General features: G+C 39.1%; 1 protein-coding gene across 3 annotated transcripts in view; it reads right to left on the bottom strand.

The window, feature by feature from the left end:
• IGF2BP2 (insulin like growth factor 2 mRNA binding protein 2) overlaps positions 1-15353 on the bottom strand; it is a 161668-nt gene that overhangs the window by 41478 nt on the left and 104837 nt on the right. For all 3 annotated transcript variants that reach the window (XM_081302149.1, XM_081302150.1, XM_081302151.1), the window contains exons 3-4: positions 1451-1499; positions 326-377 (exon numbers count right to left, since the gene is read on the bottom strand). In XM_081302149.1, the coding sequence (XP_081158275.1) occupies positions 326-377; positions 1451-1499 (101 nt within the window). The remainder of the gene's footprint in view (positions 1-325; positions 378-1450; positions 1500-15353) is intronic.

Below are 15353 nucleotides of genomic sequence, written 5' to 3'. Positions count from 1 at the left end.
TAGCTGATGAAAACAAATAGCAGCAGGGTAAATCCATTTACTCTTAAGTGAATTTAGCTTACTCGGTCCTGACAAGTGTTTCTCTAGTGCCTGAGCACACTGTACAGCATAAGGAAAACAGGCTAAGAGTCATATTTAGTTGAAAAACAAAACTATATAGACATATACAAAGATACAGATACCTCTCTCACACACACAGTTATTTAACATACACCTTAGGAAGCGTGTTTCAAATATGAATTTACTATTCTTCTCTGGAGTTGCCTATAAGAAATAACAGGTATTATCCCTCTCCAAAACTCAGGCTAATTTCCTTACTTATTACCTTGTTCCACATTCTCCACCGTCCCATACTGAGCCAAAAGTCCATCCAGTACCTGTAAAAGGAAGCTGCAGTGTCAGAATGGGAAGAAACAATCACCAAAAAAAAAATTTATATATATATATATATATAGTGATATCCCCCAGCAAGCAAATCAAAGCAAAACAAGAATGGATACATAAATGTTTAATTAAATTGCTTTCAGGCCATCCAGAAATACAGTTAGAACTGAACAAATATTACGGGGACTTTGATTTGCTTATTGTCTCCCAAGTAATCTGTTCACTCAAGTGACACCACAGAATTTTAGAGCCTTGGTAGCTGCTGACAATCACTCATTATGATGGCTGGATTCACTCACTGCTCTTTCAAGAGAAGCAGAATAAAGTACAGGGCTCACTTCTCCCTCCTGTAAGATTTAACAATTCTTCCTTCAGTTTTCCTCCAGGGATCTCCTTATTTTTTAAGGCAGCAGGATGTGTATGTTTAAAACTTTCCATAATAAAAAGCATTATTTTAAAGTAATGAAAACATTAGAAAAAAATTCTGTTTCCTTTAAGGCTATTTTGATTTCCTTTGGGTTGAGGAATACAACATGGGACAGTTTTTAAATAATGCAATAAAGCCACTCCCAATAGTTTATCTTATTTAAATTTAAGATAGCAATCTTAGAAGTTTTATAGCTCTGAAAATATATCTTAACTGTTACTCATAGTAACTAATTCAAAACAAACAAAAAACCTGCTCAAACTAACAAACAGCTTTCTATTTTTGCTGGTTTTCCATTGATTTTTTTTTCTAGTCATAATTTGGAAAGATAAAATCTTTTACCCAAATCTTGAGGTTAAAAACCACAAACCAGGTAAGCGTTTTGTTTCACAGCTTGGTTGCTGGTGCTTGGTGGCCTGGCTCTTCAGAAGACAGCATGAGAGATCAAAGTACATGCCACATAGTGAAAAGGCCAAATGTACCCCGAGACCCATGGCCATACCAGGGCACTGAGAGAGGAAGAGACAGGACCCCAGACTCTGCAGAGAAGTCTCAGGACCTCTAATTCCTGAATGTGAAAGGAAACTAAAAAAGGGAGAAAGTGTCTTGGTAATTTATTGATAAGAAATATTGACCTACCTCCCATTGCAGGTGAGGAGGGATGTTTCGAATCTGGATTTTCCTGCTCCTGTAAAGATAAAATCACAGTCTATAACACTTTCTGTAGGATACCAACTTCAGCAAATAACAAACACAGGCTTAAGACCATAACTGAGTTCACTTTATCACTGTATTTACCAAGGCAGCCACAAAAGATTCCTACTGTGAATCATGAGCATCATGTTTTAAAGTTTTCAATTACTTTGGGGGAAAAAAAAATCTGAGAAATCCTAACAAACTAAAGAAACAACAATTTAAATACAGATCTGCCCTTCCAACTTCCTACCAAAGTAGTTAGAATTTAAATTGCCATATAGATTCTGTTTCTAGAATTTCCTTCAAAATTCATGGTCCTATAACTGACCTCTTCCAAATACTATGTAGGTTTGAACATGCTACATAAAGTTCCACATATCACAGGCTTTAAAAAAGTCAGATTTACAATAAATGGGATGGAATCAAATTAAAAAGTTTCTTTACAGCAAAGGAAACAAGAATATGAAGAGAGAGCCTACAGAATGGGAGAAAATCTTTGCCATCTGTAACTCAGATAGGCATTAATCTCCGAGATATATAAAGAACTCAAACAACAAATAATCCAATTAATAAATGGGCAAAGAAACTGAACAAGCACTGCACAGAAGAAATATGATCAGTTAATAAATATATGAAAAAATGTTCAATATCACTAGCAATTAGAGAAATGCAAATTAAAACTACATTGAGATTTCATCTCACTCCAGTCAGAATGGCAATTGTCAAGTGTATAAGTAACAATAAATGTTGGCGAGGATGTGGGGGAAAAGGTACACTCATACACTGCTGGTGGGACTGCAAATTGGTGCAATTTCTGGAAAACAGTGTGGAGATTCCTAAGAAAACTTGGAATGGAACCATCATTTGACCCAGTTACCTCACTCCTTGGTTTATACCCAAAGGACTTAATATCAACATTACTATAGTGACATGGCCACATCAATGTTTATAGCAGCTCAATTCACAATAGCTAAACTATGGAACCAACCTAGGTGCCCTTCAACAGATGAATGGATAAAGAAAATGTGGTGTATATATACACAGTGGAATACTACTCAGCTATAAAGAGAAATGAAATTATGGCATTTGCCAGTAAATGAATGAAACTGGAGACTACCATACTAGGCGAAACAAGCCAATCTGAAAAACCAAAGCCAAATGTTCTCTCTGATATGTGGATGCTAACTCACAATGGGGCTGGGGGAATAGAGAAGACTAGAAGTACTCTGGATTAGACAAAGGGGAATGAAGGGAAGGGAGGGGAGAATGGTAATAGGAGAGACAGAAGAATGAATCAGACAGTACTTTCCTTTGTGCATATATGAATACAGGACTAATGTAATTCTACATCATGTACAACCAGAAGAATGAAAAGTTACATTCCATGTATGTATAATATGTCAAAATAAATTCTAGACATGTATAACTAAAAAGAACAAATAAAAAAAGATAAAATTGAACAAAATCAAAAAATAAAAAGGTCAGATTTAATTGGCTCCTTAAGAAGTAAAATTCATTTTCAGAAGTCAATTATTTCTGAATTGGCAATATAATTATGGTTCAAAAATTAAGACATTGTAAAAACATAGGCTGTGAAAAGTCTTCCTTCACCCCATCCAGAAATGCTTTTACTATACCTTTGTGTTACCTTCAATTTCTTTGTGTAAGTACAAACTTATTTCATCTTCTTCTTACAGAAATACCTGCATATTCTACACACACTCTGCATCTTGCTTTTTCCAGATAACAGTAACATCCTGGAGATCTCTCTCTTTCAGTAGTTAGAGAACTTCCTCAGGCTATTTTATATGACAGAGATGTCCTTGCAAATATTTCGCCCACCACCTACCCATGGACATTTGGATCTTTCCCTGTCTTTTTATGGCAATGGTTCATATATAACTGCCAACAGCATCCCATACAGTGGCTACATGGAATTTCTCCATGAAAGATTTCACCAAGTCTATTTGTAGAAAAGGCATCAGGATTTAAGGAAATGGAGTACTTCCAAAGAAAAATATATTTTGTTATTCCCAAATATAAACATTGACTTCAATTTAATCAAAATTTATTGGTATAAATTCCATAATAAGAAACACATGAGCACTACGAAATTTGAACAAAGAGAGCTACTGTAGCATTATTTGTAATGAAGATCGGAAGCTAAATGTCTATTAACTGCAAGTCAATATATAATTAAATGGCTATAATAAGGAACATCATATAGCTGTTAAGAATGAAGTAGACAGAGATAGGTGCACTATCATAGAAAGCTTTCCAAGACATGCTGATATAAGAGAGTTTATTACAGATTAAGTTGATCCTGCTTTTTTTTTAAAGCACAAACCCAAACTATACTATTAAATAGGTACATATGTAAATACCTACAAGAAGATCTGATTAGTAAAAAGGTATTTTTAATTCTCATTTTAAAAAATAGGAATATATTTGTGTTTTATCTTCCTTGCTTTAAAAAACAAACTGTTAAAACTTCTAAAGTGGCTTTAAATATATATATATATATATATATATATATATATATATATATATATATATATTTAAAGTATACTGATTATGTTTCTTCTTCTATGAAGTACCTGTTCAGTTCCTTTGCCCATTTATTAATTGGGTTATTTGGTTTTTTGATGTTAAGTTTACCTGCTAAGTCAAAGGAGGAAGAAGGAGAAGAGGAGATGGCAGCAGCAAACACATACCTCCTTTTTCCATAATTAGATTAGACATTCTTGCAATCTTACTTCATGAGTATTCATTTATTTGGCAACACCTTTGTTCAAAGTGTAAAAGTAGGGAAATTGCTCAGGGCAGATACTCCTGCATCCTCACTGAACCAGATTGAAACAATTTATGCTTCCCATAAAGACTGCACATCAGGCCATCAGCTCAGTACCCAGACTGATTAAGTTCTAGTGTTAAGCAGGACATTAGCAGCAATCATCTTTAAAAAGTTGTCTGTTGTACCTCTAATCTCAGAGAAAGAAAAGAAAAGAAAAGAAAGAAAGAAAAAAGAACTAAAAAAAAAAAAAAGGAGTGGAGATCACCACAGCATAAACAATAAGCTGGGGCTCCATCTGGTCACCTGTGACTCTTCTGAGGGACTGTCATTCAGGTCAGGGTCTCTGATCTGCTGGCTCCTACCACATCAAGTAGACAAACAAGTAGTCTGCTGTGGATTACTCCATTCTGAGTACCAATGCCAAGGTAGAATGACTCTATGCCTTGTTTGTACAAGTACACAACCATCTGCCCAGCATAACCCTAAGGCACAAGTTGATAAATACCTTTTTTGTGCCAACAGATCAAACTAAATCAGGAGCACCTGGATACATGGGCATCCCAAATCACATCAAAAACACCCAGACAGAGGAGCTTATCAACTCTACATGACATGACCCCCTCATCTAAGACCCATTAAAGGTGATTCCCCCCACATCACCCAGATTGGACACAGCAGGATCCTGACCCTGTCACCTGGTTACTCATTACAACCTTGCCCAGGTAACAACCTTCCATTCTGTTTCTGGGCTTCAGTGTAGTGCAGTTTCTTCCGCCTGTAAGAATAACACATGGCCCACTCTAAGCCAGCACCCAAATGCTGGGACCCAAATGTGGGAACTGCATCCCTCCATCAGGAACCTGCAGAACTGGTTCATTAAACCCCTTATCTGAGGGTTGGGGATATAGCTCAGTTGATAGAGTGCTTGCTTTGCATGCACAAGGTCTTGGCTTCTAGTCCCCAGCACCACCAAAAAGGGGGGGGACCCTTAGCTGAGCCCCTATAGTTGTTGTTTGCACTCAAATATGCTCTCTGCCTTTGTTCTTGGCACAGCATCCTGTAACAACACTGTGGCCGCCTTAGTCCTTAGTCTTTCTGTAAAACATATATATCATTGTATGAAATACGATGTGTGACTTATTACAGATATTAGAAATTAAGATTGGAATGCAATAATCGAATTTGTAATTGTTAGCCTGACTACCAGTTGACCCACTAGCACTTGGTGAACAGCAACTGATGAAGGTAGTGTAGCTTGTGAATTTATTGTTATGTGGGAAGACACAAACATACTTGGTTTATGTTAAGGTTTGGCCTGCTCAGGACAGAAGAGCAAGCTCTTTTCCCTCTTTGGACAAGTAAGCCAGTATTTGGCTTGGTCTTAAATAAGAAATGCGAGTCTTTTTCCTTTTGAAATCCATTAAAGTGTGTCCTCTTTTAAAAAGGCAAATTCATACAATGACTTAGAAAAGTACAAGAAAACAAATCTTTGTCCCTTACCAAAAAAAATTTTTTTTTTTTTCACAATTCCTTTGTCTTAAAAAAGAAATCAAGGGGCTGGGGTTGTGGCTCAGTGGTGGAACACTTGCCTAGCATGTGTGAGGCATTGGGTTCAATTCTCAGCACTGCATATAAATAAATAAATAAATAGGGCTGAGACTGTGGCTCAGCGGTAGCACACTTGCCTGGCATGTGTGAGGCACTGGGTTTGATTCTCAGCACCATGTATAAATAAATAAAATAAATATCTATCAACAACTAAGAAAAAAAATTTTTAAAAAGTCCATTGACAACTAAAAAAATATTTTAAAAAATAAATCAAGCTTCTCTAAACATACGTAAACGGAATTTCTCATGTTCACTGGCACAGAATTAGGACAGCAGGGTCTTAGCTGGTCTCTGTTTCTGTCTTGGGCCTGCCTCCCTCTTCTCTCCTCCATTCCTCATCTGGCTGCCAGTGACTTTCTAAAACACAGGCACACTGGTTCTGCCTTCTTTGAATGGTTCCCCATCCCTGAATCCAAATTCCCCTTCCTGACCCTGTGGCTGTCTCCTTCCCCATCTCTCTTTAAAAACTCCTGTCATGCTAACCTGGCATACCTGTAGTATTTCAGGTACCAGGGCTGGGCTTTCATACCTGCAGTGCACCTTAAACCAAGAGTAAAGAGGGCAGCAGGGGTATGGCTGCTCCCCCCCCCTCCCCCCGTAGTACTAGGAATCAAACTCAGTGGTATGCTACCACTGAGCCATGCACGTCCCAGCCCTTTTAATTTTGAGACAGGGTTTTGCTAATTGCAAAGCCTGGTCTTGAACTCACAAACCTCCTCCCTTATCCTTCTGAGTAGCTGCAATTACAGATATGCATCACAGAACCCAAATGAAAAAGGTGCCTTTTATTTATTTTTTTTTTGGTATCAGGGATTGAACCCAGAGGTACTTTACCACAGAGCCACATCCCCAGCTCTTTTTAATATTTTATTTAGAGACACAGTCTCAGTCTCACTAAGTTGCTTAGTGTCTTGCTAAGTTGCTGAAGCTGGCTTTGAACTTGCTATCCTGCCTCAGCCTCCCAAGCTGATACGATTACAGGCATACGTCACTGTGCCTGGTAAAGGGTGCGACTAAAAAAAAAATATATATATATATAATAAATTATAAAAATTATATATATATTAGTTGTAGATGAACACAGTACCTTTTTATAATTTATTTATTTTTATGTGGTGCTAAGGATGGAACCCCGGTGCCTCACACGTGCTAGGCAAGTGCTCTGCCACTGAGCTACAACCCCAGCCCAAGGGTGCTCTTGGTTGTTCATAACATTACAAAGCTCTTGACATATGATATTTCATACATTAGATTGAAGTGGGTTATGAACCCCCAATTTTACCCCAAATGCAGATAGCAGAATCACGTCGGTTACACATCCACAATTTTACATAATGCCCTAATAGTAATTGTTGTATTCTGCTACCTTTCCTATCCCCTACTATCCCCCCTCCCCTCCCCTCCCAACTTCTCTCTCTATCCCATCTACTGTAATTCATTTCTCTCTTTGTTTATTTTCCCATTCCCCTCACAACCTCTTATGTGTAATTTTGTTTAGCAATGAGGGTCTCCCTTCATTTCCATGCAATTTCCCTTTTCTCTCCCTTTCCCTCCCATCTCAAGTCTCTGTTTAATGTTAATTTTTTCTTCCTACTCTTCCTCACTGCTCTGTTCTTAGTTGCTCTCATTATATCAAAGAAGACATTTGGTATTTGTTTTTTAGGGTTTGGCTAGCTTCACTAAGCATAATCTGCTCTAGTACCAACCATTTCCCTGAAAATTCTATGATTTTGTCATTTTTTATTGCTGCATAGTACTCCATTGTGTATAGATGCCACATTTTTTTTATCCATTCATCTATTGAAGGGCATCTGGGTTGGTTCCACAGTCTAGCTATTGTGAATTGTGCTGCTATGAACAAGGGTGCTCTTTAATATAAAAAATACGTAGGCTCTTTCCCTTGACTTTGGAATTCAGGAACTCAAAACTTCCTGCTTTCATATTCAAGGAACTAAGTGGGGTAGGCAAAGGCAAGAAGCCCAGCCTCCATGCACCAGGAAAAGGGAAATGCAGCCTGATAATCCCTTGGCTTCACTGGGGAGCTGGCTACTTTGATTCTATGTTCTGGTTAGTTGGTGATTAAACAAGTGTAGACTGTCAACTGTAAAGAACTACAAAACAGAATATACTTAATCCCAATTCATCTAACAAATTCAGCTGATGGTTTACGAGGCTTTTCAACATATAAGTGCCTCTGTGTGTTCTCTCTGAATGTGTTACTATCTCTGCACTGTAGGTGTCAGGAGGTAATAGAAGGTTCCAACTGAGTGAATTTCAAATAAACTAAATGTCTATTATTATGAATTTCAAGGGCCTGCCAGAACTTATCTTGTCATGGTAAGATTTGTTGCTAAAATAAATGGACAATCAGCTGGGGAGATAAAAATCACAATCATTGAGGAATCTCTGTGAAATAAAAGAACCCTTTCATTTGTATTCTCAAGGGAGAAAAGAAAGTAAAGCGCCTGCTTGTGAGGGTAACCTCTGATCTTCAGGTGTATTATTAAGTGTAGGTGTTTTCAGTCAAGCCTTGACCACACTGGGTGTTTGAGCAGAGAACAAACTGAACATGAATTGGGGGACCTGGCTCATGGGATCCTCAGGGAAACTGTGGGCAAGAGAGGTCATAGAGGAAGCAAGGAGGGCCCTGTGAGAGTCTTCTGGGGTTCAGTTAGGGATTCAACCCAGCTAGGCCCCATCTGTTTCCATAGCAGCTCTGAGCTCCATCAAATGCCACAAAGTCCTCATCTTGGAGGGAAATCTGAACACCTCAGAGAGTGTGCTCTGTACAGAGAGGTAGGTGTGCTGACTGAGTCCAAGGACAGTGACAGAGAAGGGGTTACCAGAGTCTCCCAGCCCCAGCCATAATCTGCTATGGTCAAATTGTACTGTGTACCATGCACTCATGATGTGTGGAGCATTTTAACTGTTTCCCAGTCCTAATTACTATTAAAAGCTCCCCTTAAGACCCTGGACATTTTGTATAAGGGGCCTACTGTGCTAAACGGAACTAGGACTGAGGGCTACTCAGAGAAGCAAATAAATGGCTGGTGATAGCCAAGTCCAATCCTCTACCTGATGGTCTATTAAAGTTCTCCTTCCTGACACACACACACACACACACACACACACACACACACACACACACACACACTGCGAATAGCAGCAGTGTCCTGGGCCAAATCATAAAATAATTAAGTCCAATATTATGGTGACCCCTTGCAAAGAGTTTGAGCCAGGAAAATTGTACTTACAAATCCCATAACTTCCCTTTCTCTGTAAACTCATGTCCATAAAACCATAAACCCCCAGCAGCCCTAACAACTCAAACTTCCGGAGAATCAGGGCCAGAATTCACAAAAGTCCACTTGTTTAATGGAACAGAAATCAGTAAATATGATAAGCTTTTTGGTCTACTATAATAAAATTCTATAGACTGGGTGGCTTATAAAAAAACCACCACCAACAACCACCTTATTTCTCATATAGTGTTAGAGGCTGGGAAGGCCAAGATCAAGGTCCCAGCATCTGGTGAGGGCCTTCATGGTGAAGCATCCCATGGTGGAGGGAAGAGTGTGAGAGAGAGGGAGGCAGGGAGATAGACAGGGGCTACCTCTGAATGCCCTCACGTATGAATTGGGCAGGGTGGAGGGAACGAACTTCCAGATCATAGCAATAAGCAATAGTCCAGGACCTTGTAATTTGTTTACTTTCTCATTCTCTCCAAAAGAGCCCACCAGCTCATAAATAGATCTTGACTCTTGAAGAGGTCACTAACAACACCATGTCTGCATTTTGAGGGAAACTTTGGAAATCCTTTTTTTCCCATTTAATTATAAATGCTATTTATTAACTTCAGAGAATCTTAATTGTTTGCTGTCGGGAGAAATAGAAAGGGAAAGAAGAAAAGTCAATGGGATGCTAAGAAGACAGGTCAGATGGTTACTCCTGGGCAGAACAGTGAAGAGATTGGATTTTCCTAGTGAGTTGGGTAGAATGAGAGCAATCTGCATTAAGTAACCAGCAAGCTTCATTCCAACTCTAGGATTCTAAAATCTTTTGGTAAGGGGTGTGAAAACCATTTCCCATCAAAAGGAACCAGTACGCTTGTTCCTAGAATCATCATACACTGTCCTAGTGAAATATATCACCAGGTTTCTCAGAGATTCAATATTTTACCTCTTTAAAAAGAAAGTTAATATCTGACTTTTAAAATTTTTCTAGTGAACAGGCTTCTTTTACTGGAACAGTGATGAACAGTACAACTATTTGAACCGAAACAAGACTAAAAGTCTAAATAATTATTCAAGGAAAGACAAATATTTTTCTTTGTTAAAGACCTCTTTAGGAAACTGAAGGGGAAAATCCCTGACACAGGAAAATTGTGACACTCTTATGTAGGTCTGTGTATAATTCCCCACAGATAACATCATCTCTCGCATACACTACCTTCTCCTCAACTCATTTTGTGACAATATAAAGAAACAGTTTTACCAGAACTTCTCACGGTCCTCACTGAACACTGTCTGTTCCCCATCCCTGAAGTTACTCTATTGAATGAAGTCTAAAAAGGTTTCAAAAGCACATCCCAAACATTCTTCACAGTGCTTTTAGCAAGAAGGTTTCACCAACACCCGCATTCATGAATGCTGCGCTTTTCCCTGAAGCCTTATCACCCCTTAGGATGGACACATTGCCACCCACACTTCTCAGATAAATAAACAGAGAAGTTGATGAGTCCCTTATCTCACTCTAGCAGCTGGGGTGTGATGTTTTTTATTTGTGTTTTATATATTTCAATAGATGCTCTAAAGAGGTCACTCTAGAATTGTCAATTCACCAATAAAAATCAATATTTGAAGTATGTATTTCATTGTCAATGAATTTTGGACAAGATGGGGTCCCCTTGGACAAGTCTTAGGAAAATGCATCTTAGGAATGGATGTCCAGTTATTCCTTTCAGCTTCAACCTCAAATGCAGGCTCTGACCAAAAATATATCCTCCAGGAAGCGTTATTTTGAAAGCTTCACCAAAGGTGTGAGTTTGTGAGAAATCACCCACCTCACAATTCTGTTTATCACTGCCCCCCGCATCCCTGGCTGAGACCAAGCCTCACTGGGCAAGAATAAGTTTGAGAACCCTACGCAAAATATGTATTACTGTACAGGGAAGGGTAGAGAGAGAGCCAGACATGGTCCTCAGAAGGGCTAGGACATCTGTGTGTACCTAAGTACAAACATGCATTTGGATTCAGGAAGGTGAGCTTTCAAGATGCAAGGTTGGGTCTTTGTGAGCCACAAATCTGAATGACTGCTTCCACTTTTTCAAGATCTAAACAAGAGTAAGAAATGGAACTATTTCCTTTAATGCTTTCACTCTGTGATGTTTCCAGTTAACCTAACCCAAAAAGTACTTCTAGAGAAGTACATTTATACAGCCCCTCTATACATTATCTGTAATTAAGCCTAGGGGGGAAAACCAAAATAACATATATAAACACAATACAACCCAAGTCATATTAGAAATACATAAATGTCCTGTGTGACAGGGTGAACAAACATGGCCAATCACTAACAACTGGGCCAACCTTTCAGCGTCTCATCCATTGGTTTGCAAAGAACTTTTTTTCTCTGTAGTTCTCCGAACAGCTCCTGAATCTTCCCCTTTCCTTCCCTCCCTACTACCTGTGTCTTTTTCATTTTAATTCCCCTTCAGCCCAAGCAGGAGCTAGAACACACAATACTCAGCAACCAGCGATCCAGGAGCATCTGCTGCCAACAGCTGTCCCTGCTTTCCTGGCCCACTCCCTCCCACTCTCTGCCTTCCCAGCAGGAGAGGAACTTGTGCTCTCTGAGGACACTGACTGGTCTTCAGACACATCAATTTATTTTATTCTCCTTTACGAGTGATAGCCAACACTATTTTACCTCTGAAAAGTAGAAATTATTCCTGCCAATTATAAAAGACTTTGATCTTCTTCCTTACAGTCATTATGATGATTAAGGAAAGTTAAATTCATCTCTAATACAGCCCTAAACCCCAGGAAAGCAAGGAACGGCAGAGCAGATCAGCCAAACCATGGGCTCCTCCCTCACAAAGGAGCTCCTTCCTTTTGCCAGGTAAATCAAATAGTATCACCATCTCACCAAGAAATGATCATGTCACTTAAGCTTAGGGTAAGAGGCACGAACATCAAAAACCACCCATAACCCCAATTTTTTTACTGGAAGTTAATAGACATTTTATTTGATTTCTAAGTCTAGGATAATTTCTAAGGCTAAACATAAGCTATTCCAAATTCATTTAACAAATGCTCTCTAAACACCTATTATAGGCCATCGGTATTAGGCTATTCAATGGTGATCAAAAGTGACCAAAGCAAAAAAGCCCTCAAGTAGCTGAACGTTTTAGGGAATACAAACCAGGACAATACTGACCCCTGCAATCCTCAAAACTTGCTACTTAATTTAATAAGCCATATTATGTGTTTTGTAGTTGGCTGTGTAATCCAATTCCCTGCCTTTTTCTAGCTCATATTTTTAGATTTTTAAAAATATCTTTAAACAGCTCTTTCTGCACAGTAGTCTAATCACACAATAGCGGCTAGTAAAGAGCATGATAGAGTGGCTGTGGGAGTTAAACCCCAGGGAGGGCTGTGGTGTGAGAGCAGTGGGACATCATCCCTGCCCCAGGGGCTTGTCAGGGAAGCTTTCCTTCACTCAGGATCCGTCCTTGGGCACTTAGGTCCCTGTGTTTCCTCTGCTTCACAAAGGGACACTGAAGAAAAAAAAAAAGAGAAAGAAAACCTAGGATGATTCTGTTTACTTGCTCCAGAAGAGAGAAAGGGAAGGAATTTTTAAAAATACCACAGGAAGTTATTTATCAAAATTTGAGAGGAGCTAGAAAAATAATTTCTCACACAAAACCAAATTTAAAAAAAAAGCATTTCACAGGATATAAAGAAAAACATATCAATGAACACCTCTAGTGTCTCCTAAGATGCTAGGTTTATGTGTTTACCAGGTCTGCTGTGATGACAGGTTTGGTCTGGGTGGCACTGCTGGGAGGTCACCGAACCTTGGGGAGATGGGGCCTAGTCACTAGGGGTCTCCGGTATTTCCCGTGTGACCCCTTTGGCAGGTCTCATGAGAAGATTATTAGAAAAGGAGTAAGCTTGGCTCCACGTTTGCTCCTGTTCAAAATGTAATCACTTTCTTGGTCATGCACAGCTATCCTGGGTGACGTGACATAGCTCTCACCATAACTGAACTGATGCTGGTGCCATGTGCCCTTGAACTTCCAAAACAAAACAAACCTTTTCTTATTATAAAGTTAGTTATAACTAGTTAGCCTCAGGTATTTCATCATAGCAGTGAAAAACTAATACATAACGTGCTAACGAAAAGAAAATCTTTAGCTCTTAGAACTAATGTTACATGATTTGAATACAATAAAACTCATTTTTTTTTTGAAGTGCTACAGATCAAACTCAGGGCCTCACACAGGTAAGTGCTCTGTCACTAAGCTATATTCCCAGCCCCAAATCCATGTTTTAAAGCCTTAAAAACATGAATAAGGAGAAAGTGAAGTATGAGAGTAAAACTGATCAAATCATGTCATATGCGTAATGGATGAGTGACAATAAAACCCACTCTCTGTATAATTATCAGGCATTAATAAAAAAAAAAGATGAATTAAGGAGAGAGGGCATCCAATTATTCTTGTTTTAAAAAGGATTTATCAACTCATTGAGAATGTATCTTAAGATCCCTTTGAAATGAGATGAAGAAAATTAGTGGGGAGATAACTTTTAACATATGAATTTGACTTAAAATCAATTTTGGGAGATTACACTTGTACACAGAGAAATTCTTCCAGTGACGCTGATAAAAATGCAAGGTTCCTAAATCCTGTATCCTTCCTGAACAATGCACCTCCAATTCCCATCCCTGCACATTCACGGTTTCTGGGCTGATGACGTGTACACAGCAGTTGCTGAGTAAATTTAATGCATGAATGAATATACATGACAGGGTTAACAGCTCTGGCACTTAGACACAGAATTCCTTCCAGCTGCTGATTCACACTATCTGTCTGCTGAGTTCCTTGTCTTACAAAGACAGTAAACACAGCATCTGTCTCAGTTGGTTCCTGAGTTTTCATCACTTCCTCTCAAGCCATCAACATTAGCTAGGCAGGCTCCAGCACGAACCACCAACAGAAGTTGCATATTGGAGCACTGGAGTCCAAACCGGACTTGAATAATAGTGAACAACTTACCTGGCTACCTGGGCAGCCATGGGAGGTCCCTGCTACTGCAGCTTTGAGTTTCTTTTCCTACCTCTTTTTCCTTGCCTGGATGCAGACCAGGACTACCCCGCTACTTTCAGGACCCCGCTCCTTTCCCTGCCCAGAGCCAGGTCCTCGGCAGCATGACTGAGGGAAGGCAGCAGGTGCTCTCTCCCTGCACTGTTCACAGGGTCCCTGTCTCCTTGGCATTGTAATAAGTTCCTGCCCTCTCATCTCATTTTCATCAAACCTCTAGGAATTATGTGGAAGTACTCTACAGACTGTGCTGTGTCCTACAAATGTGGCTATTAGGGTTATTTGATTTTTTATTTATTTACTTTTTTAGTTGTAGATGGACACAATACCTTTATTTTATTTATTTATTTATTTCTACATGGTGCTGAGGATCAAACCCAGTGCCTCTTAATCCTTTCGAGGCAAGCACTCTGCCCTCTGAGCCACAATCCCAGCCCTATCGGGGTTATTTTGACAGAGGCACAATACTACCTCCAAACTCCCCAGGCTCCTCTCATTCCCAGCTTTGGACCTGACTTATCAGGGAGAACATTTCCTGGTTTTCCTAGCAGTGTGAATATATCTGACTTTACCTAATGAGTGACAATTAGGTAATGAGTAAGGAGGCTGAAGCCAGTACTGAACCAGGAAAAGAAAACTACTGAAGTAGCCAGACATGGTGGTGTAGGCCCCCAGGCTCCATCGCAAGTTCAAAGCCAGTCTCGGCAACTTACCAAGGCCCAGTTCCTAGCACCAAAAAAAAAAAAAAAAAAGAGGCTACCAAAGTTATACTGTGACCTGTGGATTGGAATTAAACACGGGGTTTCTTGGCAATGCATAAGTGAATATACACGATAGGGTCTATTCTATCAAACTGATGGATTATATTTCTCTTTCATTTAAGAACACTTTGATTATTATACTTATTACATGAGAGAGTACTTTGTTCCTTGCTGTGAAATGTAAATTTGAAATATTCAATTCTGGATACTTGTGGAAATGAAACATTTTTATTTACTAATGTTTATAAACAAAGCAAAAGACCTTGATTTTGCAGGGGAAATGATTTAAGAAAAAAATAATAATTGTAAATATTCCCTGGATTTTTAAACTAATTTTCCCTACCCCTTCGAGTGATA

Source organism: Spermophilus citellus (genome assembly GCF_964194105.1).
Source record: "Spermophilus citellus genome assembly, chromosome: 7".
Classification (NCBI taxonomy): Eukaryota; Metazoa; Chordata; class Mammalia; order Rodentia; family Sciuridae; genus Spermophilus; species Spermophilus citellus.
Note: the sequence above shows the minus strand (reverse complement) of the source record. Positions and strands in the feature narration are given on the sequence as shown.